This window comes from Daldinia caldariorum, assembly GCF_022478825.1.
Source record: "Daldinia caldariorum strain CBS 122874 unplaced genomic scaffold F4812scaffold_2, whole genome shotgun sequence".
NCBI classification, from domain to species: domain Eukaryota; kingdom Fungi; phylum Ascomycota; class Sordariomycetes; order Xylariales; family Hypoxylaceae; genus Daldinia; species Daldinia caldariorum.
This window is the reverse complement of record NW_025953038.1, coordinates 341,309-369,260: the sequence shown is the minus strand read 5'-3', so window position 1 is coordinate 369,260 and position 27,952 is coordinate 341,309. Positions and strand designations below refer to the sequence as shown.

Sequence of the window (27,952 nt, the reverse complement as noted above, 5' to 3'; positions counted from 1 at the left end):
AGCCTAAGCAGCTTTTCTCATTCCGACGAAAATCGTAGCACAAAGCAAAAATCGCACAAGCAAAAAGTGATGCCAAATCTGAACTCTACTTATGTACTGCGCAGAAGCGCACGTCTAACTTAAAATACAACGAAGCCCTCGATTGTCTCATGTCCTCGATGTCCTCCTACGACCGAAAAAAAAAAAAGAAATTACAACAGGGGGAATAAAACGTTAAAAACACTATCATAACCCACGGCTACTCTGGGCGAAACGCCAAAACTCATTATCCAGTGACTATTCAACTGATCGCCTAGAACAGCGTGAATCCGGCTGTGAAGGAAAGGGCGATCATCGCTGGGATGGCGATGGCGGCAGCGGAGAGGGAGCCCTGAGGCGCCAAGGTAGGGGCAGCATTGCTAGTTTCATCACTTGAACCGGAGGAGGTGCCGGTGCCGCCACTGGGGGTGTTGATTTCATCACCGGAAAGCGGCTTGACAGCGAGGCCCGAAAGGGTCTTGCCATTGACATCCGTAATCTTGTGGGTAACGGAGTAGTCGCTAATTTCAATAATCTTGCCAGACGGCTTAGGCGAAACACCGTTGTCGATGATCTTCTGAGCTCCGGGGGGAGGGACGGGGAGGGTGAAGTTGTTGCTGAATCCCTTCTCCTTGATCAAGCTGGCCTTGCACTCAGGAGGCGACACCTTCTTACCGCTAGCCTTGACGCTTTGGATCGACTTGAAGTCAACCTTGCTGTACTGGTCGTGGAGAGTGTGGTAATCGGCCAAGAGGGTAACAGTTCCATCGTCGTTGCACTCAGCCAGACCGTAGTTGTTGTCCTCCTGAGCCCATTCGTAGACGACACCACCAGAGAAAGTGCCCATCATTTCCGAACCATAGATAGTGCCGATTTCAGTGAAAACACGGGGAGAAGGGGTGTTGCAACCAAATTCGGAGTAGAAGACGGGAACGGATGAATCCTTGAAAAGGGAAACGAGAGTATCGTATCCGGATTTCTGGAAAGAGCTATCCCCGCACCACGAGTAACTGTTCAAGGCGAACATATCAGCCCGGGACATGTCGTCCTCGTCGCCATCGATAGCGCACTGGAAGTAGTTCCACGTGTCCTCGAGGACGGAACGAACATCGGCGGCCGAGTAGCCAACAGGGATCTTGCGGTCGGCATGGTTTTTGATGTAGTTCTTGAGGTCACGAGTCACAGCACGGACGTAAGGGGGCACGGTGGCACCGGTCTTGACATTATCAATGACTTCGTTGCCAGAGAAGAAACCCAGGGTGTTAGGGTAAGACTTGAAAGCCTCAACGACGGCGAAAGTCCTGTTAAGGTACGCGGCGTAGTAGGACTCCCAAGGCGCACCACTGTTGATAGATTCGCCTGCTAGGGGCGAGTTCACATCAATGATCATGTACATACCCGCCTGTTGTCAAGAGTTAGGTTAGCGTCGCAAATGGTTTCATGTACTAAGAACTTACAGCATTGAAGACGCTAGCGCATTCGTCGTGGTTCAAGTTGGGGTCCAAGTTGTACACCCGAATTGCGTTGACACCCAGAGACTGCATGAGAGCGGCGTCTCGCTTGCAGATGTCACCATTGGAAAGAGGATCCTTCCCGTGGCTCGGATCGTAGCCTGCGCTTCCGCCAATCTGATAAGCCATCCCCACAATCTGGAACGCATTTCCAGTTTTGGTGTTGACAAACTGTTGGCCCTGAACCTCAAGAGGTGTGACAGCAGCCGCTAAGGTTGCGCCGCCCAAGGCGACGATGGCGGATTGTAATAACATGATTATTTTATTGTCCAAAGGTATCTTCTCCGATTGGGGGGGGGGAGCGGGTGAGTAGTTGTTTAGGCGAGGTTCGTTTCTCCAGGTAATAGAATCTCGAAAAGTATTTCTTTATAATTAGTATTTACTGATATTTGACTTCGCAACCTTTTGTAGGAGCGAGCGATCAAAACAAAGTAGCTTTGTTAAATAGAGTTTTTGAGAGAGCGACTGGAATAGGCCTATGGCCAAGAAAAAAAAAGATTGTGACAAAGTCTAAAAGAATTAGTGAAAGGAAGATGATAGAAGACAAGTTTTATTTGAAGTAAGTGACGAGATGAAAAACAGTTGTGAAGAGAAGGAGGGAGGAAGCAGATAGATAATGATTGGAGCAGGAGGGAGTGACGCTACGTAGGTACCAAGCATTGGCAGCATTATTACATGTCCCATTCATTCATTCTTTCCCAAGTCATGCAGGTGTAACTAGGAGCAAATGAGAGCCAATGAGCCAATGTTACCTGTGCACAATGTACCACCCTCAGCATCTGTAACGTAATGTACGAGGGGTTTTTTAACTAGTTGACTAGGGCAGTCTTGGAGTTTCTTAGCTGCACCTCCGGTCTTTCTACCTAAATGTGTACATCGTGTACACATACCTGCTGCAACGATTTTGACTGGTTGAGTGGGTAGAATTTCGTCCAAACAAGGAAAGCCCCACAAGGTGGATCGATATGGATCGGTATGGACTGGACCGGTAGTATAGCCCGACCAGGATTGATTTTGATTTTCATCTTGAGTTGTGACAGTTTCCAGTTTCTGAGCTTAGTTTAATTTTCAATTCCCTAATCTCACAAGTCCCTCCAAGTCCCATAGGTAATTCAGATTTTTCCTACCAGCCTTATTAGTTATATTCCACCTCATACTGTATTTTCTCATATATTTACTACTAGTAATATTTAAACCGTACGGTGAATGGGTACCGGTTTTAGCATGATGACACCATCAACCCGTCCTATACCAAGTTAATAAGGCATGTAATATTACCTATATAACGAAATACACTAATGTACGGATATGTACGGATATGCCTGTTCACGACTGGGTCTTCTTACTAATTTCTCAGTTTCACCGACCTTCTAATGGGTCAAACCTTTCCTTTGCCATGCATGTAGTGTACATGTAATGAGTGTAATGATGGTATGTAGTTCACTCATATCTTAGTCATTGAGCGCCGCTTACCTAACTTCCCCTCTGTTGAAGTTCAATACGAGACTTATTAATACGATATTTCATACAGAATATTATTTTCTTAGCTCTTCTTATTACCTAGAATGTGTGTGAACATACGAGATTCCTTCCGGCTATTACACGTAGGTAGTATCCCCGAACTCGTAAAATGTGTGGCTTATTGCTTGAGTGCAGTTTGCTCCCTTTTTTTTATCTTCTTTTTCTTTTTCTCTTCAGTGAATTTTGTTGAAGCCCTAGTTTCGGAATGTTCTACAACGACGTCACGGCTGTAGTACAAGTGTAGGGTTCGAGGGAAATGATGAAACATGGTCTGTTTTCTGTGCGCGTGGGTACAGATGAAAATCACAATTCGAGCATTTAAGAAGGCCCCCCTTAAAGATCCATTCTACGAGGAAGACAATAGAAAAATTCCGGGGGTGTAGTGGCCCTTTTTAAAGGGTATCCCTGTCTCAGGGGTCGGTTAACGTTCTTCTGCAGTGTAACGATTGAATAGAGATTAGCTCCAAGACGGCGCCAAATGATAGATGGGATCTAAGTCCGAAATGGGACCTCATGCAAACAGATTGTTTGATTGAACCTTCAAGTTCAAGGTCTAACTCTAGCCACAACTCACTAGCCACGGAAGGTTACTTCCACACCAGCCCCGAATCTTTTTTTTTTTTTTTTCCCTTCTCTTTCGGTCGAGCCTAAAACAAAAAAAAGATTAGGTAACCTAAACCCTTCGAGACCTGAGCCCTTGAAATTCTGCCGGTTTCACTGCTTCTTGTCTCCGGACTGCGCCGGCCGATTTTCTGCAGTGCGACTCCAAGGAATAAAAAAAAGAGTTGGGCAGTCCCATCGTCGAATTGACCGAAACGTAAAAGAAAAGGTACCTTTCGCTAGGTCCCGAACCAAGCTAGCTTTATCACATGCACTGTCGAACCGTGCCATCTCTAAGTAGATTCAGTACATTCGACAGATCTGTCTTCTATACCCTCGCCGTCTCTCGTTTCTGCTCGTCGCCCGTAGCCCGATTCGCCATCCGCAACTACTCCTCCCACCACGGCGCATTCAAGATGGCTTCTAGTACGTGTTTCTATCTATTCCCTCGCCTGTTCGAGTCGCTGTCGTCCTGGGATCCTGCTATTCCATTGATTCCGGATCGAACCGAACCTGGACAAAAAGTAAAACCCCCTCGCTAACCAAGTCCCCTTCGCCCCTTGCAACAGCCCTGCCTCAAGACCGCCGCCCTGTTGTTATTTCTGGTCCCTCAGGTGTAGGCAAGGGTACGCTGTTCAAGCGCCTGTTCGAGACGCATAAAGACTGCTTTGCTCTGTCCGTATCGCATACCACGCGCAAGCCGCGAACCGGCGAGGCTCACGGTGTCGACTATTATTATATATCGCAAGACGAATTCGAAGCCTTAGTCCAGGCCGATGGTTTCGTAGAGCACGCCAAGTTTGGCTCCAACCGCTATGGCACCTCTAAGCAGACCATTGCCGATCAGACCGCTAAAGGTCGTGTCGTCGTGCTCGATATCGAGATGGAGGTGAGTGGCTCCAGCCAATAAATCGCAGTTAAATAGAGGACATCGTTAATAGGAAATAAACGGAAATAGGGTGTTAAGCAGATTAAAAAGAGCGGCATAGAAGCGCGCTACGTCTTTATCAAGCCGCCTAGCTTTGAGGAACTCGAAAGGCGTTTACGAGGTCGAGGTACCGAGGACGAGGACTCCATCGTCAAGAGGTTGAACCAGGCCAAGCTCGAGCTCGAATACGCCGACACGCCCGGTGTTCACGATATTATCATTGTCAACGACGACGTCGAGAAGGCATACAAGGAATTAGAAGACTTCATCTACAAGCCATTAGCATAGATCACGAAGACAGGAATAATGATGGTTGCACATTAACATTGCATGATAGAAGGCCGTAATTTCGGGGAACATAAACCAGCTAACAGGATATGATGGGAACTCGATAAATCACAATTTTTAAGGCAGAGGTGTTTGGGGCATAAAGTCTCGTATTTATTCCATCAGGTATCAGAGCGGGCTCTATTAGAGTACAGCAAAGGCTTGACCATTGATTAATCTTAGCAGCTTTAGAGAAGATGAACAGAGCTTTGGGGGAATACTAAAAAGGAAATAATAAGAACGTCGAGTCGCCAGACTGTAGATGGAAATACTGCTTGCTTGGCCGACAAACATAACAAGGCTCGAACAACCTAGACAGGTCAACATCTCTGACCTTAAGTATCAAATACGCCTCCTCACGTAACCTCAAATGTTTTCCCAAACGGACGCACTTTCGGGTATCCCATCCTAAGGAAAAAAAAAACTTTTGGGGCCCTAGGGGTTGATTCTTGAAATGAGCCGTCCCCTCTTCTCTTGCATCCTAGTCATCGGAGCCGCTCATTGTAATAATCGTAAAGGGGTAATTAAATCTTTCGCAAGGATGGGAAAGCCCGAGTCCGAGGAACGCCTCGTAGAAAGCATACAAAGAAAATTAGATGACAACTTAGTGACCGTTCATAGTCATTCGTTGAGAGCTCCTGCTCATTTCGCGATCCGCAGCAGGGCTGATGGGTCTGCTGCCGTGGCCTTGTGCGCTGCTCTCCTTGAGCGCCAACAATTGCTTGGCACGGAAGGTTTCGTAGTGGATCTGCGAAGTAGTCTCGATAAGATCCTGTAAATGCGTTCGGAGCAGGAAGTTTCTCAGGTAAACGAATTCGCAATGGTTCTCGTCTTCGACGTTGATCACACCCCATCGGTTTTGACGGCCGCGAACTTGCTTGCCATTGACGATGATCGATTTTTCGGAACCGACGACAGCAAAGGGGATAAGGCTCTATACAACACATTAGTAAGTATGAAGGAGTCGAGGTGCAAATAACGCGTCAAAGTACCTTGATCTGAGTGTTAATCGAGCGTTCCTCCTCATCGAGCTCGTCATTGTCATAGGGGTACATCTTGAGGTTGTGGAAAGCAAATTCCTCCTTGATCCGCTCCTTGAACTCTTGTCGCTCTTCCAGGGTGAGAGTGTCGGCCTTGGCAATAACCGGCACGACGTTAACGACATCCGAAAGCTTCTTTAATACTACGATATCAATGGGCTTCAGGGAATGTCCGGAGGGTTGGATGAAGAACAAGCAACAATGAATGCGGGTATCCGGAATGTAACGTTCTCGCTGTGCTGTAAGTTCCTTTCGCAGGTACGCGGAGTGCTGATCCTTGATGTACTTGACGATAGGGTCCCAGCAGCGGTCGTTGTTGACTAGATCGCCGTAACCCGGAGTGTCGACGATGTTGAGCTTTAGACGGACACCGTTCTCCTCGATAATGTGCGATACGGGGTGGATCTCGGTGGTGGAGCGGATCTGCTCATCAGGCGTCATTCTACCCTTGGAGTCGATAAGGTGGGAAGCGAAGATGGTGTTGATCAGAGTTGACTTTCCCAAGCCAGTTTGGCCTATAGCATGACACAAGACACGTCAGTTACACGAAGCAGGGGGGGAATAGAACGCGGCGGATGAACTGGTACCTTAGCTATTGGATAGCTAGGTAAATCTGGAGAGGAAGAGAGAGAGAGAAGTATTACTTACCAACACAGATAACATTGAACTGGAAACCTCTCTTCAAGAGCTTGCGCTCAATCTGAGAGGTAATGCTATCGAAACCGACATGGCTGTCAGGGTAGATGGTTTGCGAAGGTTGTTGTTGTGATGCCATTGCTTCTTCTGATTTGATGGATCAACGAATGAATAAAATGGTCGACTCCTATTCCAAGAAATAGCCTAGTGGCAATTGGAGGAACGAACGAATGACGGGAGATGTGGGTGATTTGAGCTCTGATGCGAGAGGGAATTGAAGTTGATGGGTGATGGGGGAAAAAAAAAAGAAGGTTGAAAGTTCGTTGGCGTTTGGGAGATTTTTTCGTATGTGAAAGGGGATCCTCTCTCTCTAGAACTGCTCCCTGCGATTTCCTTGTCAAACAATAATTTCCGTTAAGCAGTTAAGCAGGTGCAGGTTGGGCTTAGACAACCCAGACTATCTGGCTTGGGACCACAAGAAAGGGGGAAGGGGGCTGGCAGCTGCTAATAGGCCAATCAACATCCGTGCGCGCAATTGGAAGTATTTTAGTGGATCCGGAGCTGGGGTTGAAAGTCGTACGTGCCTGCGTTACTTTGGTGCCGGCTGTTGGGCAGATGTCCGGAAGTCTGAACCAATCAAATTTTTAGACTTTTAGTTCTTTTTAGTTAACGACTGGAAAGCTCTTCCTTTTTCACCGGCCTGCGCAATAATTATAACTCCATCTTTGCGAAAGACAACCTTATATTCCCGGCCAAAATTTCAGGAAGGGCCAATTCATTGGTACGAAATTACGACATCGAAATAGGCGACGGCCAGCCTAGGCACCTATTAAAACTTGTTCAAAGATGGCCGCCCTACAGCAGCTGCGAATAGCCTCATTCTTCCCCTCCCTTTTCCCGAGGATAGCATCGACAAGCTTTCAGCCCTCTTTCCGATCAACCGTCTTATATGCGCAACATGCGCAACATGCGCAAGAGTCGCGGCTACCGTCGGTAGCGGATCTCGCCATCGCCATCCCCGCCGCTATTTCGCAAATACCGTCGTTGCTGGGTGATATATGGGAAGGCATACTTCGAGCAGTACCCAAGAAAAAGACGTCGCACATGAAGAAGAGGCATCGACTGCTGGCAGGCAAGGCTTTAAAGGATGTTACATCATTAAACAAGTGCCCGGCGTGTGGAGGAATTAAGAAGATGCATACATTATGCTCCGATTGCATGGGCCGTCAGTTGCCTTTCCCCGCGATATTGAATTCCTACTGATTTATATATGATTAGGTCTCGGTGGCATGCTCGAACGAGAACTCAAGAAAAAGGCATGAATATGATTAGTACCTAAAACTTGGAGGACTATGGATATATGTGCCTAGTCTCGTAGTTGTACAGATCAGTTATGGAATTGGAATTCATGCATATCACTGGGGCGTTCTGGTATAAGGGTAAGGGATTTTCCAGTAAATACTAATGGTGAAGCGCACGTACAATGCAACCACAATTCCACGAAATTATGCTTAATGATATTGTTTTCAACAAAGTATACCTTACCTATATCTCTGACCTCGAAGTAGGTCACCATAAATTATGCAAGTTTGTTCACATGCAATCGTACCTGCCCAAGGTACCTTATACCTCCGCTATAGTATCAGAGTATTCATTGGGATAAAATATGAAACAAATATACGACATGGCTAGCTCATTAAGGGTGAAATACATGTAGAGAAGGCAAGCACGAAAAGCCAAATGTGTGATGTAATCACACTTGAGACAATCCATATTTCGTAGTAATACAGAAAAAAAAGAAGCCTCTATAGGTCAGCCTATCTACATAGAGGTACCTAACATGTCGGTCTCCAATTTTTAGTCAACCCCACTATAGCTAAGACACCTGCAGATGCCGTCTGCAGCAATTAATATTCCTAACATCATCAACCCCACCATACTCTCTAAACCAAGCTGCTTCACAACAAGTTCCTATGGATCGGTAGCCGCCATGGTAGGCACAAGAGATAATTTCTCATTTCATAAGGCTATTTTACTAATAGGTTTCTAGTCTAAACAATACCTGACGACACATACTATCGACAATGGTAAGCAATGCTCTTTTCTTAAGTCCTAACTCAACCCAATCCTTGGACGGACATAAAGCTAATGACAACGTACTTTAGCGCACATAACCGACATCTTTTCTCTTGCGGCTACGCCCACCGCTCTCCTCTCCGCCAGCGGTTCCTCAACCATACACATACACGCCACTTCGCAGCCCTCCATCCCTCTTGTCCAGTCACTTACCGGCGCGCACAAGCTCGGCTGCCACCATATTGCAGTCTCTCGTAACGGCAAGGTGGCAGCATCGGCTGGATTTGGTGGTGAAGTGAAAATATGGAAGTTGAGCAAATCAGATACGAACGAATGGCAATCCTTTGGAGAGCTAGATCCTGCAAAAGGCTCGGGCAAGAGCACTGGAGAGGTGTGGGCCATCGCGCTTAGTGAAGACGGCCAATACCTGGCTTCTACTACTTATGACGGAAGGGTGAACGTATGGGATCTTTTTGGAGACAGGTCTGAAAAGTTACGCGAATACGAAACTGGGAATGCAGGCACTGGCTCCTTTGGTCTTTGCGTGGATCTAAGTCGCGATGGGAAATACACAGCAAGCGGTCACCAGAGTGGTGCTGTCTACGTATTCAACAATGATACGGGTCGACTTCAATACTCACTTCCTGGTAAGCTTCATTTTTTAACCTTCCATTCAGACTTCCTTTCGCGTTTTCTAGAGGCTAAATAATGGATAGGCCTGGTTAAACCTATTAGGACTGTAGCCTTCTCACCGGCTAGCACACGTCTAGCTGCTGCTGGTGATGCAGGTATTATTGCAGTTTACGATACAAAGCACGGCGAGCACGTAGGCAACCTAAAAGGCCATGCGGCTTGGATCACCTCTATCGACTGGAATGATACAGGTGAATATTTACTCAGCGGTGCTTTTGACGGCAAAGTCAAGGTTTGGTCTATCGACAGAGGTGCCTGTGTCGCAACACACAGCGAAACAGACAAGGCGCTCTGGGCTGTTAAGTGGTTACCAAAAACAGGCCGAAATGAGATGTTTTGCACGGCGGGAGCAAATAGGAGCCTAACCTTCTACCGCGAAGCCACTGGTGCGTAGAATATTTCATCGGAAAGTTGACTTGATATTTGCCTCGCCGGCGTTTGGGGAAAAAAGGAAAAGACAAAAGGGTCTAGGTATATGCGGAAGCGGGTTACGAGATACACGTGCTTAGCTAAGGTTAGCTTAAATTCTGTGACGAATCGAGAATACTTGCATATGGAGGGCTCAAACAACGATGTACTAGCCAGAAGTGTGTATGCGGGTATGAGCTTACATTACGTAGTTGAGTCTCAACATGAGGTCCCTTAATGTATCTGGGTTTACTCCATACCATCTGGGCAACGTAGTTTAATTTTTTATTCAGCTTCAGTTGAGAAACCATTCCTGAGTAAAACACCGTCCTAAGATATGTATGGCGCAGCTGATGGCCACCCAATCCAACATAGTAACGTCAGTACTTCTAGACCTAGCTGCATGGCGCTTACTATGCGTAATTCGCAACTGGTTTTCTTAATGCGCTTCAACAAATTGACCGTTTTATACTAGGTATCAAAATGTAGCTCCCAAAGTCGGTAGGGTACGTGACTCAAGTTGACTTACCCCTGAACATCTCCTCTCGTCTCCATAGGTATGTATAACATATCGCGATCCTTCCTTTAGATTCCTACTATGCAGCAAGTCTGATTAAACCAAATTAATCCAAGCAGTAGATATCCTTCAAGTGAACTATCACACATAAAAATATTTAACAACTACTACTTAAGCCTCAGTCAGTCACGGACCCGCTATCTAACAGTCATGTTCCAAAAGCACTTGCTTCCTCCCGGACAAAAAGCCTGCGGCGTGGGCTCCGCTACCACTCGCCGCTCGGTTAAGCTTAGAGGTAGTCGGCGGGTTCGTTGCCGAGGTAGAGCAGTTTTGCGGCTGGGACGTTCTGAGAGTCGGCTCGAGTACCTAGGCGCTCGTAAGTAATACCTAAATTTGAATCGATATTTCGAGTTTTTTTATTTGAAACGCGCCAATATGGTACCATGATCTCTCAGTGTATTAAACCGCTACCTAATTTGCGCTCTCATAGTATAAGCTGTTAATGGGATTTCTTTAGTGGGACGGTTTACTTTAGACGTATACGAAAGCAGCGCTATGCCTGTGTAACTAGAAGCCGACAACGAACAAGCTCGTGATATCTACGCCCGCTTCGGACTTCGTAAGGAAGGTGAAGTGGTTAGTTACTAGGGGAGTTAAAACATAGGTCATGATATACACAGAGACTATTACCCTTGGGAAGGGGGATACGAAGACTACCTAGTCTCTAGATATGTACATTAGCCTCGTCTAATCTAGGTGGCTTTTATATATAATACTTGATGGTCGGCTTGCTAGGTGAATGTTTACAATTTATTCGGGCACTAAAAAGAAGTCCATACATCTAGGTATCTACCTACCTAAGTAAGCACTTCCTAAGCTCTAGGTACCTATCTGCATGAGGTAAGAACCCATATCTTTGATCCGAGGCTGCTAGCGTTAGGTACCTGTATGAAGCAGTTTCCTTCCGAATTATGTGTTATCTATGGTGGCGTGTTTGTAACCAAGGTAAGTACTGTTCGAAGTGTGACTTACTTACAAAGTAACTTCGTTCCTGCTGCTACTACTGCTACTGCTGCCGGTGCCCATATTATGATAAGGCTAGGACCGAAAACAAAGCTATCAGTAGGTAAAGATAGAAAGAGCAATTAGACCAACAAGTAGAGGGCAGTTAGCGGATATCAGGGCGTGGATGCCTTCGTAGTGTCCAAATGTACCGAACGTACCATATTTCGCCTAAGGAACGTACGGCCATAGCGGCATATAACAGGAAAGAACCTCCTCATTCTTTCCTCGTTCTTTCCTAATGGTTTCCGCCTAACCATCTGCCAGGCATTTCGTACGCCGCCTTAGGATTTTATTCACACCGCCCAATATTTTTTATTTAAGAGCCGTTCATCCTCCCGCGTTCTCCTTTATTTCATTTCTTCTCTTCTCTTCTTTCTTTACACACAACACGAACAACTCTAACATCTTCAACACCTTCAACGCTCCAGATACTTGGACATTTTACAAACCCCTATTAACCTCCAGCGTCTCTGACACTTGGATATTATTCAACCCCTTATTCACCTTCGTGGCGAATGTTCGCCACAACATAAGTTCGCATATATCCAAGAAACAAGGAGATACCTATTATCCACTTGCTTCGACCTTTACGACGCTATTATTCACTACTTTATCACTTCTATTTACCCCAGCATGAACAATTCTTCGAATCTCCCGCAAGGGAAAGAAGAATAAGAAGAAGATGATGATATAGTAGATGTTTTAATTCGTCCAACAATACAAACAACATTATTTCCTATTTCTCTCAATATACGAGCGTAAGTCAACCTAACCCTTTCATTTCACTTTCCGTCTTAGTTAACATAATACTCTAGACCCCTACACCCCCTACATGTGCCATGATCCATGATTCCGGGCCATTCTCCGATGTGCGCTATGGTGCAAAGCCAGACACACCGAGTTTTCAACGGAGGATGCTTGAATCTCTTGCACCAAGCCCTTTACATTTTGTCGGTATAGACTATTAGTAAGTCAGTCTTTCATTTGAATACTTCAACTGTACTATCACACAAATTTCCACATCCCCTTCCCTTCTCTAATTGTGCACTGTTCAACTTTATTCCCCTTAACTTCAATTTGACCTTACAATTTGTTCATACCTCTTACAAACTTGCTAACAAGTTGTCACAGTCATATACTGTTTTAATTATCCTCAGAAGAAGCCATATCTCGATACCATCGATGTCTTGGAGTTGCGGACATAACACTGCGGAGATGTCCTCTCAAACCAACCTTCCCACCGGATGTCCCCCCAAATCTTATTATTTGTCCACCTAGAAACTTATTCTCTATATTTACATACGACGACGGCCATGGGAGTAAGCATGGTGAAAGCCAGTAAGCCTATAAGATGCAACCTTGATAAAGATATATTCATCATCGACAAATCAGCTTTGGCATGCATCCACCGACCCTGAGAGAGGGCGGCACGTCGGATGATGCAGGATCGAGCCGATTGACGAGAGCCCGGACCTGCATGGATGCGTGACCGCTTCGTTGGCGCAAAGTCGCATTCAACATCAACAATCCGGCCAGTTTGTATATATACTTCCTAGACAAAGCAGCACGAAATGACGACGCTGATAACGAGGCACTGCTGGACGAAAAGAAGAGGGCCATCTTCTTTTACAGGCTGGAGAAATGTGACCACGAAGACTGCAAGGTCCTGTCTGATCCTGAGCTTGAAACTCCTCAACTAGAGCCTGCGGTTTCCAATATTGGGGCAAATGTAAGTATTTCCCTTAATTCTCAAACCTACCTACCTATTCTGGCTTCACATCTCAGAAGTTAACTTGCCTCGCAGCTCCGCCTAGCTATTATGATCACCACAAACTCGGCCGTAAAATCGGCCGCTATTGGTCAGTTGTCACCTAATTCTGTCCTTAAAGCATTACATCACTGCTGAAGACTACTATCGAAATAATTTCACCTAAGAAAACACAGGCTTAGAATACTTCATATTGTCCTTCAACCTCATGTCGTTAGAGAATCAAAAGACATTGCATAGGCACATAATGATGATGAAACTAAATCTGAATACCAATTTCAGGTTATCGAATCCTTAAAAACGATAGCAACAACGATCAACAGCTCTGAAGCCCACGGACACTAGGATACCTTGATTCACACCAGGTACAGGAATCAACAGAAGCGGTGCTGTTCACATAAACTATTATATTATCTATCTATTACTCGATCGACAAGCGACAGGCAATAATCGAAGAATAACATAGTATCGTACCAAGAAAGACTTCTAAATTAAGGTGTTTTCCTTGCAAAAGTCAATGGCTGGCACATTTTCTCCCCATGACAAATGGTTGTAAACTATCGCAAGACTCAAGGCTGTCCGCTAGGCATACCACTTAATTCACTATTTTTCCAAGCTCTTAACTAGCATTATATTAAAAACAAGGTTGTAGCCGATGAGGAGAGGCATCTGATAACCTTCGGTAAACGCATATTTTTGAGATCAGCACATGTGCCATCTAGGGGTAACGGGGCAGCCACAAGCTCCGCTTCCATTGAAGAACATGTGTTTATTAGAAGAGTATTTTATTAATGAGACGCCTGTTAAAGGTATAAACCAACATTACCCATCAGGATTAACACTAACACAATCAACAAATTAACTTTCATGTTTAATATTACTAGTTTCTAATTTAGTAAGTAGGTAGAAACATTAAAATGAGAGGTTGATATATGATAATAACCATTATTTGAAAATTGAGCTTGCTACCTGATAGCTATATGCTAGGTAACTCAAAGTCTCTTATGTACATGTCGGAACAAGCTCCATCTCGGGTATATAGATGATTACCAAAAACTGTAGCAACATTGCCATTTCTGGGCATCCAGACCTCAACCAAGGGAAGCAAGTTAACAGGCCCCAGCAACCAACCCAAGACCTTCGACATGCATGCAAGCTCCCGAGCCTCAGCTTAACAGGGCATTCTATCCGAGTCCCGTTCGATGTCACGCTGTTATCCCATGTGGCTACACAAGATGGTGCGGCGGCTTTGGTAGCGAGCGACTTGGTGTCATGATTGTGCATAGGTTAGGTAGGCAGACAGGCTTATATATATATATAAGGTATGTGTCTGTCTGTGCATGCATGCGTGTATGCGTGTCAAGTTTATATATTATATATCCTTCGATGATCCGCATCCGCATCCTCCTCCTCCCTCCAGGGTCCATCCGGTTCCACAAAAGTGCCGCGGAAACAACTTCCGTAAAGAAAAGAAGGAAAAGAAATTCAGATATCTTACCTACATTAATCCGTTAGGTACAATAAGACTCCACGCTACCTACGCGCGTACATACATTTCGCTTGATTGGTCCAATTACAAAACTTTGACGATGCTCGTCATATACATGATGTCGGCTAGATGTAACGTTGAGGTAGAGGTAGATTCTCTCATGCAAGAAACGGCGACGTAACGCAACGCAACGCAACGGGTTCTCTCTATTTTGTTGAGTGGGATCCCGGGGACCACCACAGATGGGAAGCACAGACCGTTTTCCGGAGATGCAAAATCTTGTGCTACCTCGATTTTTATTTTCTTTTTTATTTTCCAGTGAGGGGTTGGTTAGGGGGTAGTGTTAGTAGGTAACTTCTTATTAGAGATAGGTACATAATTGTGAAGATCAAATTTGATTGATTGGTTTCGCTTAACAATACCGATTTGCAGTTGGAAAAGAAATCAAATCACGAAAACCGGATTGGTTCCCCCGCGCTCCCCCTTAAAAAAAAGTGGCCGCAGGTAAGTAAGAGGTAACGTCCATGCGATTTCCAGAAATGGGCGTTCTCCGGTCCGATTCATTTTCGGAGCCGATGCGGAATGGGCGAACCGGGGCTCCCCGTTTCGGTTCCCCGCACTTTCCCGCTCCCAATCCCGTTCCACTTTCTTTTTCCTTTTCTTTTCTCCTATCATTTCCTATCTATTAAACGCGTCCAAATTAAAAGAGAAGAGAAGAAAAGAGAAGAAAAGAAGGTGGTAGCTAAGCCCCCCAGTCCCTTTCCCCTCTTCTCCCACTTTTTTTTTCTTGGCTGCCGAAAAAAGAGAGAAAGAGAGAGGACTCCGTTCGCTTCGTTGAAGCTTGCTATGTTATGTACGTTTAACTAATCGCTACCAGGTATCTACTTAAGATATGCATTTTAACCCATCCACCCCGCATTCCCAAGATCTCGACTAATCTTTCCCTTTTTTCTTTCGGGTTCGGGGCTCTTTTCTCTCTCTCTCTTTCCCCCTCCCCCCCTGGTTACTGTACCTCTACCATAGCCTATCCACGCCTATTATCTATTACCTTAGGTACCTACCTACTTACCTAACCTAGGCTTGCTAGGTTAGGTCGGTAGGCATGGGAAATGGATAGCGGGTAGATGGGTTTGAAGCATCTTTTTTTTCCACCGAGCCAGCCAGGCTACAAAAAGGGCATTCTTATTCTCCCGAGCTCGTACAAGATAACGGCCGCGCCACGAATCAGAGAGGAGGTTAACCGAGCAAGTTTTTTTTTATATGCACGAGTGCGGGGGGGGGAAGACATTCGCAACTCGAACTTGATACGATGCGGCGAAAAGAAGAAGAAAAAAGAGAGAGAGGTCACGATTCCCTTGCTGAGACCCCTTTTGCTTCACCGTCCAATAATAGCGGCTCTACGGGCACATTGGCGCCGCATTCCTGACGTACAATACAATACGTACGCATAACTCCCCCTCCCCCCAATTTTCTACATACGTAACTACTATGCCAGTGCGCGTCCTTTCTGTTTTCCATCTTTCTCCCCACCGGCATTGCTCTCATGTATGCATGGAGCTCGCTACCGCAGTCAGGACTCAGCACAGAGCAGAGCAAAGCGAAAGTGCAATACCTACCTAACCTACAGTACATACCCCCCCTCCATCTAAGCTCTCTGTCTCTCACTCTTTCTCAGTGATCCGCGGCAGCCAGCCAACTCCCCTTCCCTTCCCTTTCAAAGGATTCGGCATCATACTTCTCGCTTCGCTTCGTTTTGCCCTGCCATGCTCTATTCTGCTTTGCTTTGCTTTCCCCGGGCCTTACTTTCGGTCGCCTATTTTTTCCCCCTCCTGCAAGACAAAACTTGCGCGTCGTTATTTATTTGTCAAGCCCGAATACCGAAGTTTTCGAAGGTCGTCCCTGAGATCGATTGTTTTGTTTCTCCTTCGCTAACCCCCAAACTAAACCAAAAAAAAAAAAAAAAAAACCCGCGGTATTAAGACGGCATTTGAAGCTTCTTATCAGACTAGACCCTCAACTCTCTCGCTTGTCTTTCTTTTGCCTTGTCTGCCGATTTGATGGTTGATTTTTTTTTTTGTTGATTTTTTTTTAACGTTGCCAACGCAACGCAACGTAACGCGAGCTACCTCAACGTTCTATTCCTTTATTTCCCTAACCATGCAGGCCCGGACCACCCGATCCCATCCGATTTTTTTTTGTCTTTTTTTTTTTTTTTCTCTACTTTGCATCATCCCGATTGGTCATAGCTGTCAATTCGAAATATGAGCGCTGCAAGTTTGATCACTTTAGTTAGGTATTGTAGGTAAAAACCCCCTTTCAGAATACCCGCGTAGACCAATGATTCAAAACGAAGTGCGAAAAGCAAAGTTTTATTCGATTTCAAGAGCAGTATATAAAGTCGATGATGGTAATGTTAAAGGTGTAAGTTAATAGTAGTAATACGCTTATGATAACTATGCTTTTAGCTGGTGCTATTGGGAGTGGGGCTTGATATTACTGTCATAATTTATAACCGGGTAGTTTATACGTATAGTATAGGTGACTTAATAGATGACATGTATTGCCATGTAAAATATATTGATTTTATTCTGGACCCGTAAATTATATACCCGCATGGGCATGATGGCTGGCCGAGAAGGCTACCTAATGTAGGTAGTTTCCATGGAGTGAATATAAAAAGACATGGGGACGTCATGTCAAACGGTCAGTATGTGCCTCAATTGTACAACTATTAGCTAGGTAGTAGTTACTAATTCCTTAGATAAGGTATTGCTCGCGTTGCGATATGCTTAGGAGCCATCAATATGCCCTGGGTATCGTCAATTTCATAATTCCCGTTCTTCACAAAGAACGTGGAGAAACCAACCACTCATGAATTTTGAGCGGTGCTAGAGGGCGACTCATTCGCTCTCAATATTGGTACAAGCCTTGTAAGGCAATATTTGTGAATTGTGGATGAGACAAGGTGCGAAAATTGATTGGGGGGAACGAAAAGGTGAACCCCCTGTACTTGTCATATCTTCCAGTTAAGGTGATGGAGGCGGGTAGACAAGCAACCGATCCACAGTTATTACAGCTGCCCATCATTGCCAATTATAACCACCATCATGACAAGAAAACACCTCTCCACCCAAATTTGACATATGCCTTCCAGAAAGATGTGCCTTGACATATATTGGGACTGTTTCCGAGTGCGCAGCGTCAACAGCGCCCATTCATATATAATATGCCCCCAGACGACCAGAAATGAGACCACGATGCCTTGAGGTCTCAAGAGGGGCGGAAGAGTAAATTGGTAGGTTCTTGTTATCGCTTATGATAACTATAAAAGCTCAGGATATGTCGTCTTGTTGCAGGAAAGATCTCACTTAATTGCCCCATTTCTGAGCCGTTGGCGACATCCAAGAATTGTAGCCGTGCATCGAGAAATTCTCGTTGGAGAGAGGCGACGACACATCAACAATCGAAGCTCGTAAAGCAGGATCTACCATCTCCTGTTCCATGACTGGGCTATGAAAATAAGGGCTCCATTCTGGAGGTAGGCTGACTGGGTCTGAGAAATCATGTATCCCTGGGAAGTGGTCAAACCCTTGGTAGTGTTGACCTAATAGAGAATTAGTGCCGCAATAAAAAGAAGAGTTCTTTAGATGGGAGTAATATATTAAAGTTGGTGTTACTCGATTTGGCCGAGTAACTTGGGATGGTTGAGTGGGTGAGTGAGTGGGTGAGTGGAACAGCGGGAGATTTTCAACTAACCGTTGGGGTAGATATCTTGGCCGGCGATTAACTGGTAGGGCTGGGTGACAGCCTGGGTTTGAATGGCTAAACCGTGGGCTGGATTTGAATATGGTGGTGCTGGTTGATGTTGGTGAATGTTGTGATCCATACTCAAATCCGGAATGGATGCAGTAGAGGAAATATGGTCCTCAGAAGTGGGATCCTCTTCCGTCGCAGACAACTGGTGATTATCTTCCGATGAGAGGCCATCAGACGACCTAGGTGATATAGTCTCATGGGTAATACGTTGATGGCGGGTCAAGAGATCTCGACGAGAATAGGCCGACCCACAATGGCAGACATAAGGCTTTTCCTTTGTGTCTGTAAGTGGGAAATTAGCTTCGTTTTCTCTCTTTTTTCTTTCACATATTTTTAAAGAAAGATTATGTGATATTATGATTATACGACATGACATATAGGCTAGGTAGATACGATTATAGAATATGAGTGAGATGAGATGAGATGAAATAAAACAAAATACAAATACAAATACAAATAACAGGACAAAATAGAGAAGAGAAGAAAAGAAGAACAGGTGAATAGGAAAATATGAGAGAGGTTCTTTTTTTTGGTGGAGTAAGGTTGTGCAGATCGAGGGATTTGTCGATTAGGTGTATTTTGGGTTTTGGGATTCGAGATTTGAGATTTGAGTTTGAGATTCGAGATTTGGGACTTTTGGGACTTTAGATTTTGGGGTTGGGGTAACCAACGGGTTCTAACGTGGCGCTCCAAGTGCTCAGACCTCTTGAAGCTTCTTCCGCAATGCGTACACAGACGCTGCTGTACGCCTGGCGCTCCATCTCGTCGTCGTCGACGAGCTTGGGACTGATCCATCTGTTTCTCAGTCATTTTCAAACTATAAAAAGGATGGAGATATTATAAAATTAAGACGAAGAATGGGAAAGTTGGAGAAAGACAGGAACTTTCATCGTCAAAATTGTGGGGGCGAAAGGCTCACAAGGGCTCTCTCAAGGGCTTCCTCAAGGGCTTCCTCAAAGGCTCCATCCTCTTCGTTTTCAGAGCCTATCCAAGCGCTACATTGGCTACTTACATGGTTGTTGTTTTTTTTTTTTTTTACAAGGGGAAGGCCCAGAATGGGAGGTGGGGGTGAGAAGACAAGAAAGGCGGGGGAATAAAAAAAGAGGGCCACGGGGTCAAACAAGTCAAGAGGTACCACCTAAATGTACGGAGAAGCCAACCCAAAGGACCTTCTAAAAGAGCCACCTGATTTTTAACTGCGCAGGTGCTGTAGGTACTTACAGTACTATGTACTAAGAGGTGGTACCTATCTCCTCTATCATTTCCCCTAGAAATTCGTGGTATCCGTTGTATTTTGTCTACCTGTTCCCCACCATCGCACCTGCGCACACTGCATCTCGCAGCAGCTCTAGCGCATCTCATTCAGGGATTCCCGCAGTAAGACAGGGGTTATTTCGGAGGAGATGGTTTTAGGTGGTTTGGGTGGTTTGTGGGGTAACCAGCCCGCAATCCACCCGCAGCCAACCCAATCTTACAATCTCACCAATCTCACCAATCTTTTTTTTTCTGTTCTTTCGCCTCGGCAGTACAGTAACAACACTCAGCCGCCCTCTCCCTTTAAACGCCAATAGGAAAAGCCAATGAGAAACCCCAGGGCCGTGCCCACATCATCTTCGTCACCCTACTTGCTTGTTTCGACGATCCGAAGGTTTAGGCGAATTCCATTGCATTTTCATTTCTGCTCTTTATATTTTACATCTATTACCAGTGAATAATTCCAAAAATCTACAACGTGATCTTATAATTGGTCAGCTAACCTACCCTATCCGAGAAGACGCGAAGATGGTAACATTCTCTTTTGTTAAACTCGCTTAGAAAGGTGACGAGATAATGCGGATATGAGCTGTTGTTCAACCGTAGCCGAAGAGCCTAGAGCCTAGAGCCTAGGTAGGGATCACGATCACGAGGAGTCCGGTTCTTTACATATTATCTAAGCAGGCTGAGCGGAGGGATACCTGAAAACAGCAACAAGTGCTTACGTCTCACTACAAGGTACTTACATACCTCCTAAGGTATCATCTGACGACCTCGAATGTGAGGACACGTAGGTATCATGTACTCTTTGTTACACATGCGCTAATGTCTGCTCTCGGAACACATTTTATAATTCCCAAATTATCTATGTTGCATATTAGGTAGACTTGACATAAAGATGAAACTGTAAATATGAAACACGGTATGCAGGCTATTGATATAGGAGCACATTCTAGTACACCTCTAGGTAGTAAAGTGAAACCCCCAGCGGTAAAGTTAGTAAGAAGTCGCGTATTATTAAGAACTTGAATGTATTAAGCACCTGTCAACTAAACATCTCTATATGATTGTCACTTAGATAAGCGTCATCGCCATTATAAAATCGAACACGGTAAAGTTCGCATAAGTGACTAAGGACCAAAAATATATAAGAAGTCAACTTGAATGTCTATATCCAACGATGGAACCCTGGCTATACTATTGACTTGTCACAAAAAGACACATGTCACGATGCACTTGTAAGATTCAACTCACACATATATTCGGTACCTGACGCTAGTAATAGACGAATAGGAAATCTATTCTAAATAACTAGATGATCATATTACTTCTAAGCAGTAAATTGACCCTGTCATTGGTATGTGCCTGGGTTAGGTTAGGTAGTTAGGTAATAAATAGTTCGTAAGTACACCTCAATGCAACGGCCCCCCTTTTCACTGACCGCTAGTCACGTATATCTCGGCTTTCATGCTTGGTAGTTAGACCAAAGCTTACCTATTTAATAGAGACTCCCAGAGAAATTGTAGACTTTCGTATCTAAAGCATACAAGTTACAAGGTAGGTAAGCATCAATGCTATCTGAACCTAACGATAGTAACTGGACATACCTACAACAAACTCCATACAACATACTTACCTAACCTAGCTACCTGATTAAATTAACTTCCCCTGTCTTAACTCGGAGAAAATTGGTTAGGTAATATAATCCATCTACTTCCTTTTGGTAGGAGTAACCCCTCTTAGTGTTTTGTATCAACAGCTGTACGTATTTGGAGCTTCTTCAAAGTTAACTCCCCTTATGATCTCATCTCTCATCACCTTTGGCGACCGATATGGCGAGACTCTAGGATAGATACGTACCCCCTTGTAGAAGACCGGCGAATATAGCACTCTACAATATGTTTGGTTGAATTTAGTCTTATAACAGCTCCCTCGTAAGAGGATAGAAGGTCAGATATCACAGCCCCAATATGCCTACTGCATGTACGGCTCTGACACTCGCCCTATATATAATGTTCATTAGGGGTATAAACCTCTCCTAATAGATGTACTAACAGGTACCTGCTAGAACACCTCATAATTTGATTATAAATGACGGTCATATGGAGATAGACTGGCACAAACAGAGGTATTAATTAAGTATACAAAAGCTACGATACGTCAATTACTACTACCAGGTACCTACCTACCTACCTGCCTGCCTGCCTGCTTGCCTGCATGCTAGGTACTATTCCAGCAGTCTGATACCATTAAGTACGCTATTTCTAGCAAGTCAGCATTGGTAGACCGAGCCTTTCAAATTACTACCTATATACCACCGAGACAAAATAGCATATGGTATGTATCAATAAACTAATTAAAAGTGACCATTGGAGGAATGACCACAGCCCTCACTTTTAGGACTACCTAATATATTGTTTAATATCTAAGTTTACATAGACTTATACTAGATCATGCCAAAGATTCAGTCACATATCCGCCCCTACCAACACCTGGGAGCCGCCCCAAGTACTGTCTGCAAATACCACACTACTAACGAGACATGTTAATTATGAGACTACAGACTCGCTAGGCCGGGTATTTGTATAAGAACAAGATAAAATTGACGGGTCGCTCCCGCCTAACTTCCTCTTCGGCCTCGGTTTTTGTTTGACAGCGGTTATCGATACCTCTAAAGCCGTCTTTTCCTTGCCTAATTCTACCTCTCCGCCCCTATTGGCGGCAGCACATGTATAATGTCACGGTACGGCTAGGCGGCCCCCTAGTGGGCTATCGTTTGTGTAGGCATATAATGTGTGTCTGGGAGAGAGATCTTTGGTTGTTTCTTCCTCTCTCCTCGTATAATAACAACCTCTTCTACTGAACCTTGACATATAACGGCACTATTGTTGCGAGACATGATTTGTAGATACTGCGCAATACGGATATTTACGAGCTGGTAGCTCCACTGGTTCATGAATGGCAGGTACCCCATGCTTTGCACTCCTCGAATTTAACCCGTCTGAGTGTATAACACTACCTTCTATAAAAGCCACATTACCCCCTGTCGACTTCTTGGGTGTAAGATTAGAACGAATGGGTTAATAATTACCTACCGGGAATTAATCTCCTTCACGCATTTGAACGACATGTACAACGGTAAATAGGCCATAAGGTTTCTATTAGTATTTCTACAGAAGCGCGGTACAATGCTGTACTCAAGCGACCGAGTTATACCTATAGACTCTTAAGATGTACCTAGAAGTACCTAAAGGGTTAACACCCACCATGACCTTTAAGAATCCTCTTTTCTTATTTTAAAAAACTGCATATCCACCCCCCCCTCTTTGTAACAGACTCCTCCTCCCAAGTCAAAAATCACCGCCAAACCCGGCTCCGGCCAATATGCAAAAAGGGTTCCTCGCATTTGCCTTACCTACCCGTGCCCCCGACAGCTGGTGAAAGCTTTAACGGATAATACGGAAAATGCTTTTTCAAGGAACACCCTTTAAAAAAAAAAGAAACTTGTAAAAATGATGACTGCCGCCCGCTCTATGCCCCCCTCCCTCTTCTCGTTTTTTCCCCTCTGAAAACCCGCCCCTTCTAAATGAATATAAGAAAGAAAGAAAAAGTCGCCGAGCGCCGGATGATCGTGATCGTCAAGTACGTCTCAAAACAAGAACCAGATAGATGTGTGCCCACGAATGAAGATTGTAAAGTACGCCCGCATCCGCCTAGCGCCGGGTGTGAAGCCCTCCAAAAAATAAATAAATCCGTGCTAGTAGGTAGTTAGTGCGTATAATCCAACCCAACTCAACCCACCACGATGTGTCGTAAAGGGAATAGCTCGTCTCATCTCGAACGCGCGGCGGCGGCGGCCGGTTCCGGGGGCTTCTGCGCGTAGATACAGTGGAACGGGATGTAGATGTGCGCCTTGGAGCGCAGCACCGCTTTCCGAACGTTGACGAGGTAAACCTCGACCTCCTCGGGGGTCCAGTCGAAGCCGTGGGTGAAAGGGCGGATGGCGAACCCGTGCAGGCCGTCGTACATCATGTTGCGGCTGTACAGGCCGATCTTGGACTGCTGCGGATCCTTCGGCCACGTGCCGACGGGGGCTTTGAGCAGGACCTTCTTGACGTTGACGAAGCCGGCCTCCCGCAGCCACCGCTCGTAGTTCTCCAGCGCGCCCAGGCAGTCCACCCCCAGGATCTTCATCGCCCCCGCGATCTTGTCCAGGAAGTCCGCCACCGCGTTGTCCTCCCGCAGCGTGTCGTCGTCGCACCCGATGCCGCATTTCAGATCTTGCAGCTCGAACCAGCCGCCCGGCTTCAGCGCCCTGCACACAACCCTCCGGGTCAACGATCTTGCGGTGAAGTCTCAACGAGGTTGAGTTAGGGGAAAAGAGAAAGAAAAAGAAGAAGACGAAGGAAAGAGAAGGAAAAAAAAAACGTGGTCGCTCTGTGAATTATCTTACTTGAATACCTCTGCCATAAGTGCGGGCCAGTCTCGAATCGTAGAAGCCATTTGTCGAGCGTGAACGTAATCCAACGAACCCGCCGGTTGAAGCCACTCCTCCTCTACGTTGTCCACCATGAACTGCACGTTACGGGGCACCCATAAAGGTTGTATGGGGCTCAGATCTATCCCTAATATTTCTGCATCCGGATATTCATCGCCCACTATTCATGCTCGAAAAGAGAGGAAGACTTGTTAGTGCTGACTTCCAGGCGCGTAAACTCATGGGCAATTCGCTTCTTTTCTTTCGGGGATGAGAGGTAGGTTAGGTAGGGTAGGTAGGTACTTACTCTCTATCGCCCAGATCCCCGTCCCTGTTCCGATATCGAGTATCGAGCGTGGGTTGTCAAGAGGCGCAAAATGTAGCTTGCCGTCGCATAGGAGCGTGAACATGGCATGCTGCAAGTCTTCGCGCTCCTGCTCGGCATCGTCGTTAGGGAAGTGATAACGGCCTTCCTGGTATTTGTGGTAGCGTCGTGAGTTTTCGTATACATAATCGCGAACTTCATCGGACATGGCTATAGAGTCAGCTGAGAGTGAGAGGTTATCGAATACGTCTTCGTCGGTCGACACCGATAACATGGAATCGGCGTCGATCGGGGGCTGTTCCTCGTCTTTGTTCATGATGGGAAATAGCTTCCTTCACCAGGGGGGAGGATTATTTGCTTTTGAGAACTGAAGATTTTACGATTGGTCTAGTTGTATTTTTTTTTGTTTAAAAAAACACAAGGTTGCAATCACATAAAAGGAAGCACCATTAAACAAGAGGCTCTCTCTCTCTCTCTCTCCTCTAGTCTTCTTACGTCCACTAGATCGGGAGGGAATGCGGGAAGTATCTATGGATAGGGTTGGTGATCAATCATGACAACGGATTGGTTCCAGCACGACGGAGAAAATCCCCGCCAAGATGGACGAGCAATATCAAGACAGGGGGATCATTGGCTATGGATGGGAGAGATCCCCGCTCGCGTGCAGATGGAGGGTGTCGAGACTTTCAATGAGATGCAAGCCAACCTTAGCCAACCTTACCAAAAGTGAGGTGATGAACGCAACTCGGGGCCCCAAGAAGTCCCAAGAACAGGAACGCGCCGACCCAAGCAATAAACCCAAGCACCAGGCATGACCATGACCCAAGCATGACCCCGTTGCGACCCAGCAATTTGGAACTGAGCGCAAGCGGCGCCTTTCTGTCGGTGAGAGATGGAGAGAGATTCAAAACCCGACTTCTCGGGTTTGTACCCTAAAGGGATAAGAGCTATTAAAATATGAAAACGTTAATACATTAATCCATACCTTAACTATGCTACTATGATATAGTAATCCATGAATGAATCCATGAATCTACGAATCCACATTAGGAGGGGGTTTTCCCCCCTTGCTTTACCATGTAATTTGCCGTGGTGTTTTCCATGTCATTCTCATTCATGCTTCCATACGGTATACGGTGTAGTACGTATTAAATCGTGTTAATCAAGGGCGGAGAAGAAGAAGAAGAGTTGAAGAAAGGTGATAGGTCAGTACAAAGATTCGACGCGTGAGATAGCCGGGATAGCAGGATAGTTTGAATAATAATAATGGGGGGAGATACTATATCAAACTTTACTGGAGTTACGTTTCACATAAATCCCGGTTCTATGGTACACATGTCGTACAAAACAAAAATTGGGACAGATGGGGCTTACTTTGGGTAAGAAAGAAAAAAGCAAAAAGGAAAAAAAAAGAAAAGGAAAAAGTTGTTCGCTTTTCCCGTCTTGGCCAGATTTGAGGACCTAGATACGTACCTCCCCTAGAATACCCGGCTGCCCGGATAGACTTTTGAGTGGACTCTGGGCGGGGACCCATGGACCACAATAGGGCAAAAAAAGGCTAGGGCAAAAGTTACTAGGTACGTCCAAGACTTTTAACCTACCTCCTACCTTGGTACTTACATTAAACAAGGCGATATTTACCGACCTGCCTTAAATAGAATACCGGTCCCCACGTGGAAAGAGTGCATGAATAATTAATTGATTATCAAAGTACACATAATAGAGAAATAGACAAGAAACAACCTTGACATGACAATGATATCCGGTGGAAACTGATTTAATTAAGGGTATCATCGGTACATAATATCGGCGTTTAATACCTTGTTAGCTTGAATGTATTACACTATGTACCTCCTACCGTACCGATCCAGCTGACCCGTCCGTACGGTAAAGAGCTTATGCTGTGGAACCGTGGCGTGACCGAATTGGAATGCTTGCTTGGGACGATACATATGGTACATGTGATACATGCAGCCTTTTAAGTTCCGGAACGGCGGGAGAGCTCTATACCTGCATCCCTCTTAGCTTAGGAGGTAGGTACCTATACTACATACTACCTCCTGTAGTATGCGCCGTATACGTTATACACTGCACTAGGTACACTACCTCTTTGATTACAAGGTAGTATAACTAAATCTTTTCTATTTGGTAATTAATGTAAGTAATCCTACCCTCCTTTACATTAACTAACTAGTACTTAGGTAACTTAAACAGGTACCTAACCTAGGTAGCTTGAGCTGGGCATGTTCTCTTCCAAAATAAATACCTTACGTACCTGTACCTAGGTACCTCGGTAGTTAGTTATGAAGATCGGAGAAAAAAAGAGAAGAAGTAATTTTGTTTGATCGAACGATTTCTGCGGGAACGAATTCATAGTTTGCCATGCTGTAATGTTAGAAACGTGCGCACGGGTCGTTATAATGCTCTCGTGCCCTTAGTATCTTAAGATATACCTATTAATAGGTGAGCTAGACCAACGCGTGGCAGGGCGGTAGGGCGAGCTGACATGACAGGCTTGTAATAGCTTCTCCTTCCCCCCTAAGAAAGGAATTCTATTCGTAAAACAAACAAATGCCGAAAAGATGGGGGCCTTAAGGAAGACGATAATGTATTCCGCTAGTTAACAGAATACATAACTAGCATACCCTAGGTAGGTAGGTATTACTAAGAAATGAAGTAAAATGACATAAATAAAAAAAAGCTTATTGTTCTTGTTGGACTCCTGAATACCACCCTACCCTACCCTACCCTCCATCCTTCTTCAAGCCCCCCAAACTAGTGATAACCAAACCGTCGGGTCCAAAAGAGCCCAGGACGGGTAGAAGGCGCAGACCGCTGCTATCTTTCCCGCGTTCTATAAATCCTTTTTACGTATCCATTCCTCGTGGCCAATGATCAAAAGCGAGATTAGTTCATAATTGGCTGCGAAGGGCTGACTTGCAGATCAGCTCGTCTCAGCCCCCAATGCTACGTATTGTACAATACATAACCAGACATAGCTTAGGTTAGGTTAGGGATAGTACCTAAGGTAGGGTAGTCTTGATGACGACCAACTGACTGCCCTGACTGGCCAAGGAAATCTACTACTACCACATAACCCGCGGGATGTGTGGTTGATAGGTACTTTGGATTCTTTATATCCGCGGAGAGAATAGCTACTACTACCCTACCGCCGTTGTGGCTGCAAAGTTCATAGATATCAATTCCAGTCTAATGTATGAATCAATCGACCATGAACACAAAAACTACCTCCTATTTACCTACGTAGGTACCTATCTTATGTACAAGAAACCAATTCCCATCTTCCCACATCTCGAACTGGTGTTCATGCGTCATAATAGACGGGCTCTTCTAAATACACCTTACGGGATATGCCTCCACATACATAGCTGTTCGACCAACGCGGTCTGTAAAAGATGCCACGTCAACCTGCCGTGGCCGGGGGCGGGGGGGGGGGGCGGGGGGGGGCGGGGGGGGCGGGGC

General features: G+C 45.4%; 7 protein-coding genes across 7 annotated transcripts; 3 read left to right on the top strand and 4 right to left on the bottom strand.

Annotated features, from left to right (window-relative positions):
• Nucleotides 1-38: 38 nt before the first annotated feature.
• F4812DRAFT_166041 (glycoside hydrolase family 72 protein) lies at nt 39-1,894 on the bottom strand. The gene is made up of 2 exons (XM_047929874.1): nt 1,476-1,894; nt 39-1,420 (listed from the first exon to the last, which is right to left on the bottom strand). The coding sequence occupies exons 1-2, from the start codon at nt 1,782-1,784 to the stop codon at nt 293-295; spliced, it is 1,437 nt and encodes a 478-aa protein (XP_047793404.1). The 5' UTR covers nt 1,785-1,894; the 3' UTR covers nt 39-292.
• Nucleotides 1,895-4,066: 2,172 nt separating this feature from the next.
• F4812DRAFT_455200 (guanylate kinase) lies at nt 4,067-4,866 on the top strand (the record flags this gene model as incomplete). The annotated part of the gene is made up of 3 exons (XM_047936783.1): nt 4,067-4,076; nt 4,220-4,539; nt 4,609-4,866. The coding sequence occupies 3 exons, from the start codon at nt 4,067-4,069 to the stop codon at nt 4,864-4,866; spliced, it is 588 nt and encodes a 195-aa protein (XP_047793403.1).
• Nucleotides 4,867-5,370: 504 nt separating this feature from the next.
• F4812DRAFT_166006 (Septin-type guanine nucleotide-binding (G) domain-containing protein) lies at nt 5,371-6,872 on the bottom strand. Its single transcript, XM_047929873.1, has 3 exons — nt 6,594-6,872; nt 5,898-6,460; nt 5,371-5,839 (listed from the first exon to the last, which is right to left on the bottom strand). The coding sequence occupies exons 1-3, from the start codon at nt 6,718-6,720 to the stop codon at nt 5,510-5,512; spliced, it is 1,020 nt and encodes a 339-aa protein (XP_047793402.1). The 5' UTR covers nt 6,721-6,872; the 3' UTR covers nt 5,371-5,509.
• A 321-nt stretch (nt 6,873-7,193) lies between these two features.
• Nucleotides 7,194-8,412, top strand: F4812DRAFT_412720 (uncharacterized protein). The gene is made up of 3 exons (XM_047932726.1): nt 7,194-7,806; nt 7,860-8,020; nt 8,150-8,412. The coding sequence occupies exons 1-2, from the start codon at nt 7,428-7,430 to the stop codon at nt 7,901-7,903; spliced, it is 423 nt and encodes a 140-aa protein (XP_047793401.1). The 5' UTR covers nt 7,194-7,427; the 3' UTR covers nt 7,904-8,020; nt 8,150-8,412.
• Nucleotides 8,413-8,504: 92 nt separating this feature from the next.
• On the top strand, nt 8,505-10,053 carry F4812DRAFT_412718 (WD40 repeat-like protein). The gene is made up of 4 exons (XM_047932725.1): nt 8,505-8,574; nt 8,632-8,668; nt 8,747-9,304; nt 9,374-10,053. Exons 1-4 carry the CDS (start codon nt 8,572-8,574, stop codon nt 9,742-9,744), a joined length of 969 nt encoding a protein of 322 aa, XP_047793400.1. The 5' UTR covers nt 8,505-8,571; the 3' UTR covers nt 9,745-10,053.
• Nucleotides 10,054-17,965: 7,912 nt separating this feature from the next.
• F4812DRAFT_455196 (uncharacterized protein) lies at nt 17,966-19,223 on the bottom strand (the record flags this gene model as incomplete). Its single annotated transcript, XM_047936782.1, has 3 exons — nt 17,966-18,201; nt 18,354-18,695; nt 19,145-19,223. 3 exons carry the CDS (start codon nt 19,221-19,223, stop codon nt 17,966-17,968), a joined length of 657 nt encoding a protein of 218 aa, XP_047793399.1.
• A 3,583-nt stretch (nt 19,224-22,806) lies between these two features.
• On the bottom strand, nt 22,807-24,999 carry F4812DRAFT_412709 (S-adenosyl-L-methionine-dependent methyltransferase). Its single transcript, XM_047932724.1, has 3 exons — nt 24,452-24,999; nt 24,121-24,325; nt 22,807-23,982 (listed from the first exon to the last, which is right to left on the bottom strand). Exons 1-3 carry the CDS (start codon nt 24,783-24,785, stop codon nt 23,499-23,501), a joined length of 1,023 nt encoding a protein of 340 aa, XP_047793398.1. The 5' UTR covers nt 24,786-24,999; the 3' UTR covers nt 22,807-23,498.
• Between the last annotated feature and the right edge of the window lie 2,953 nt (nt 25,000-27,952).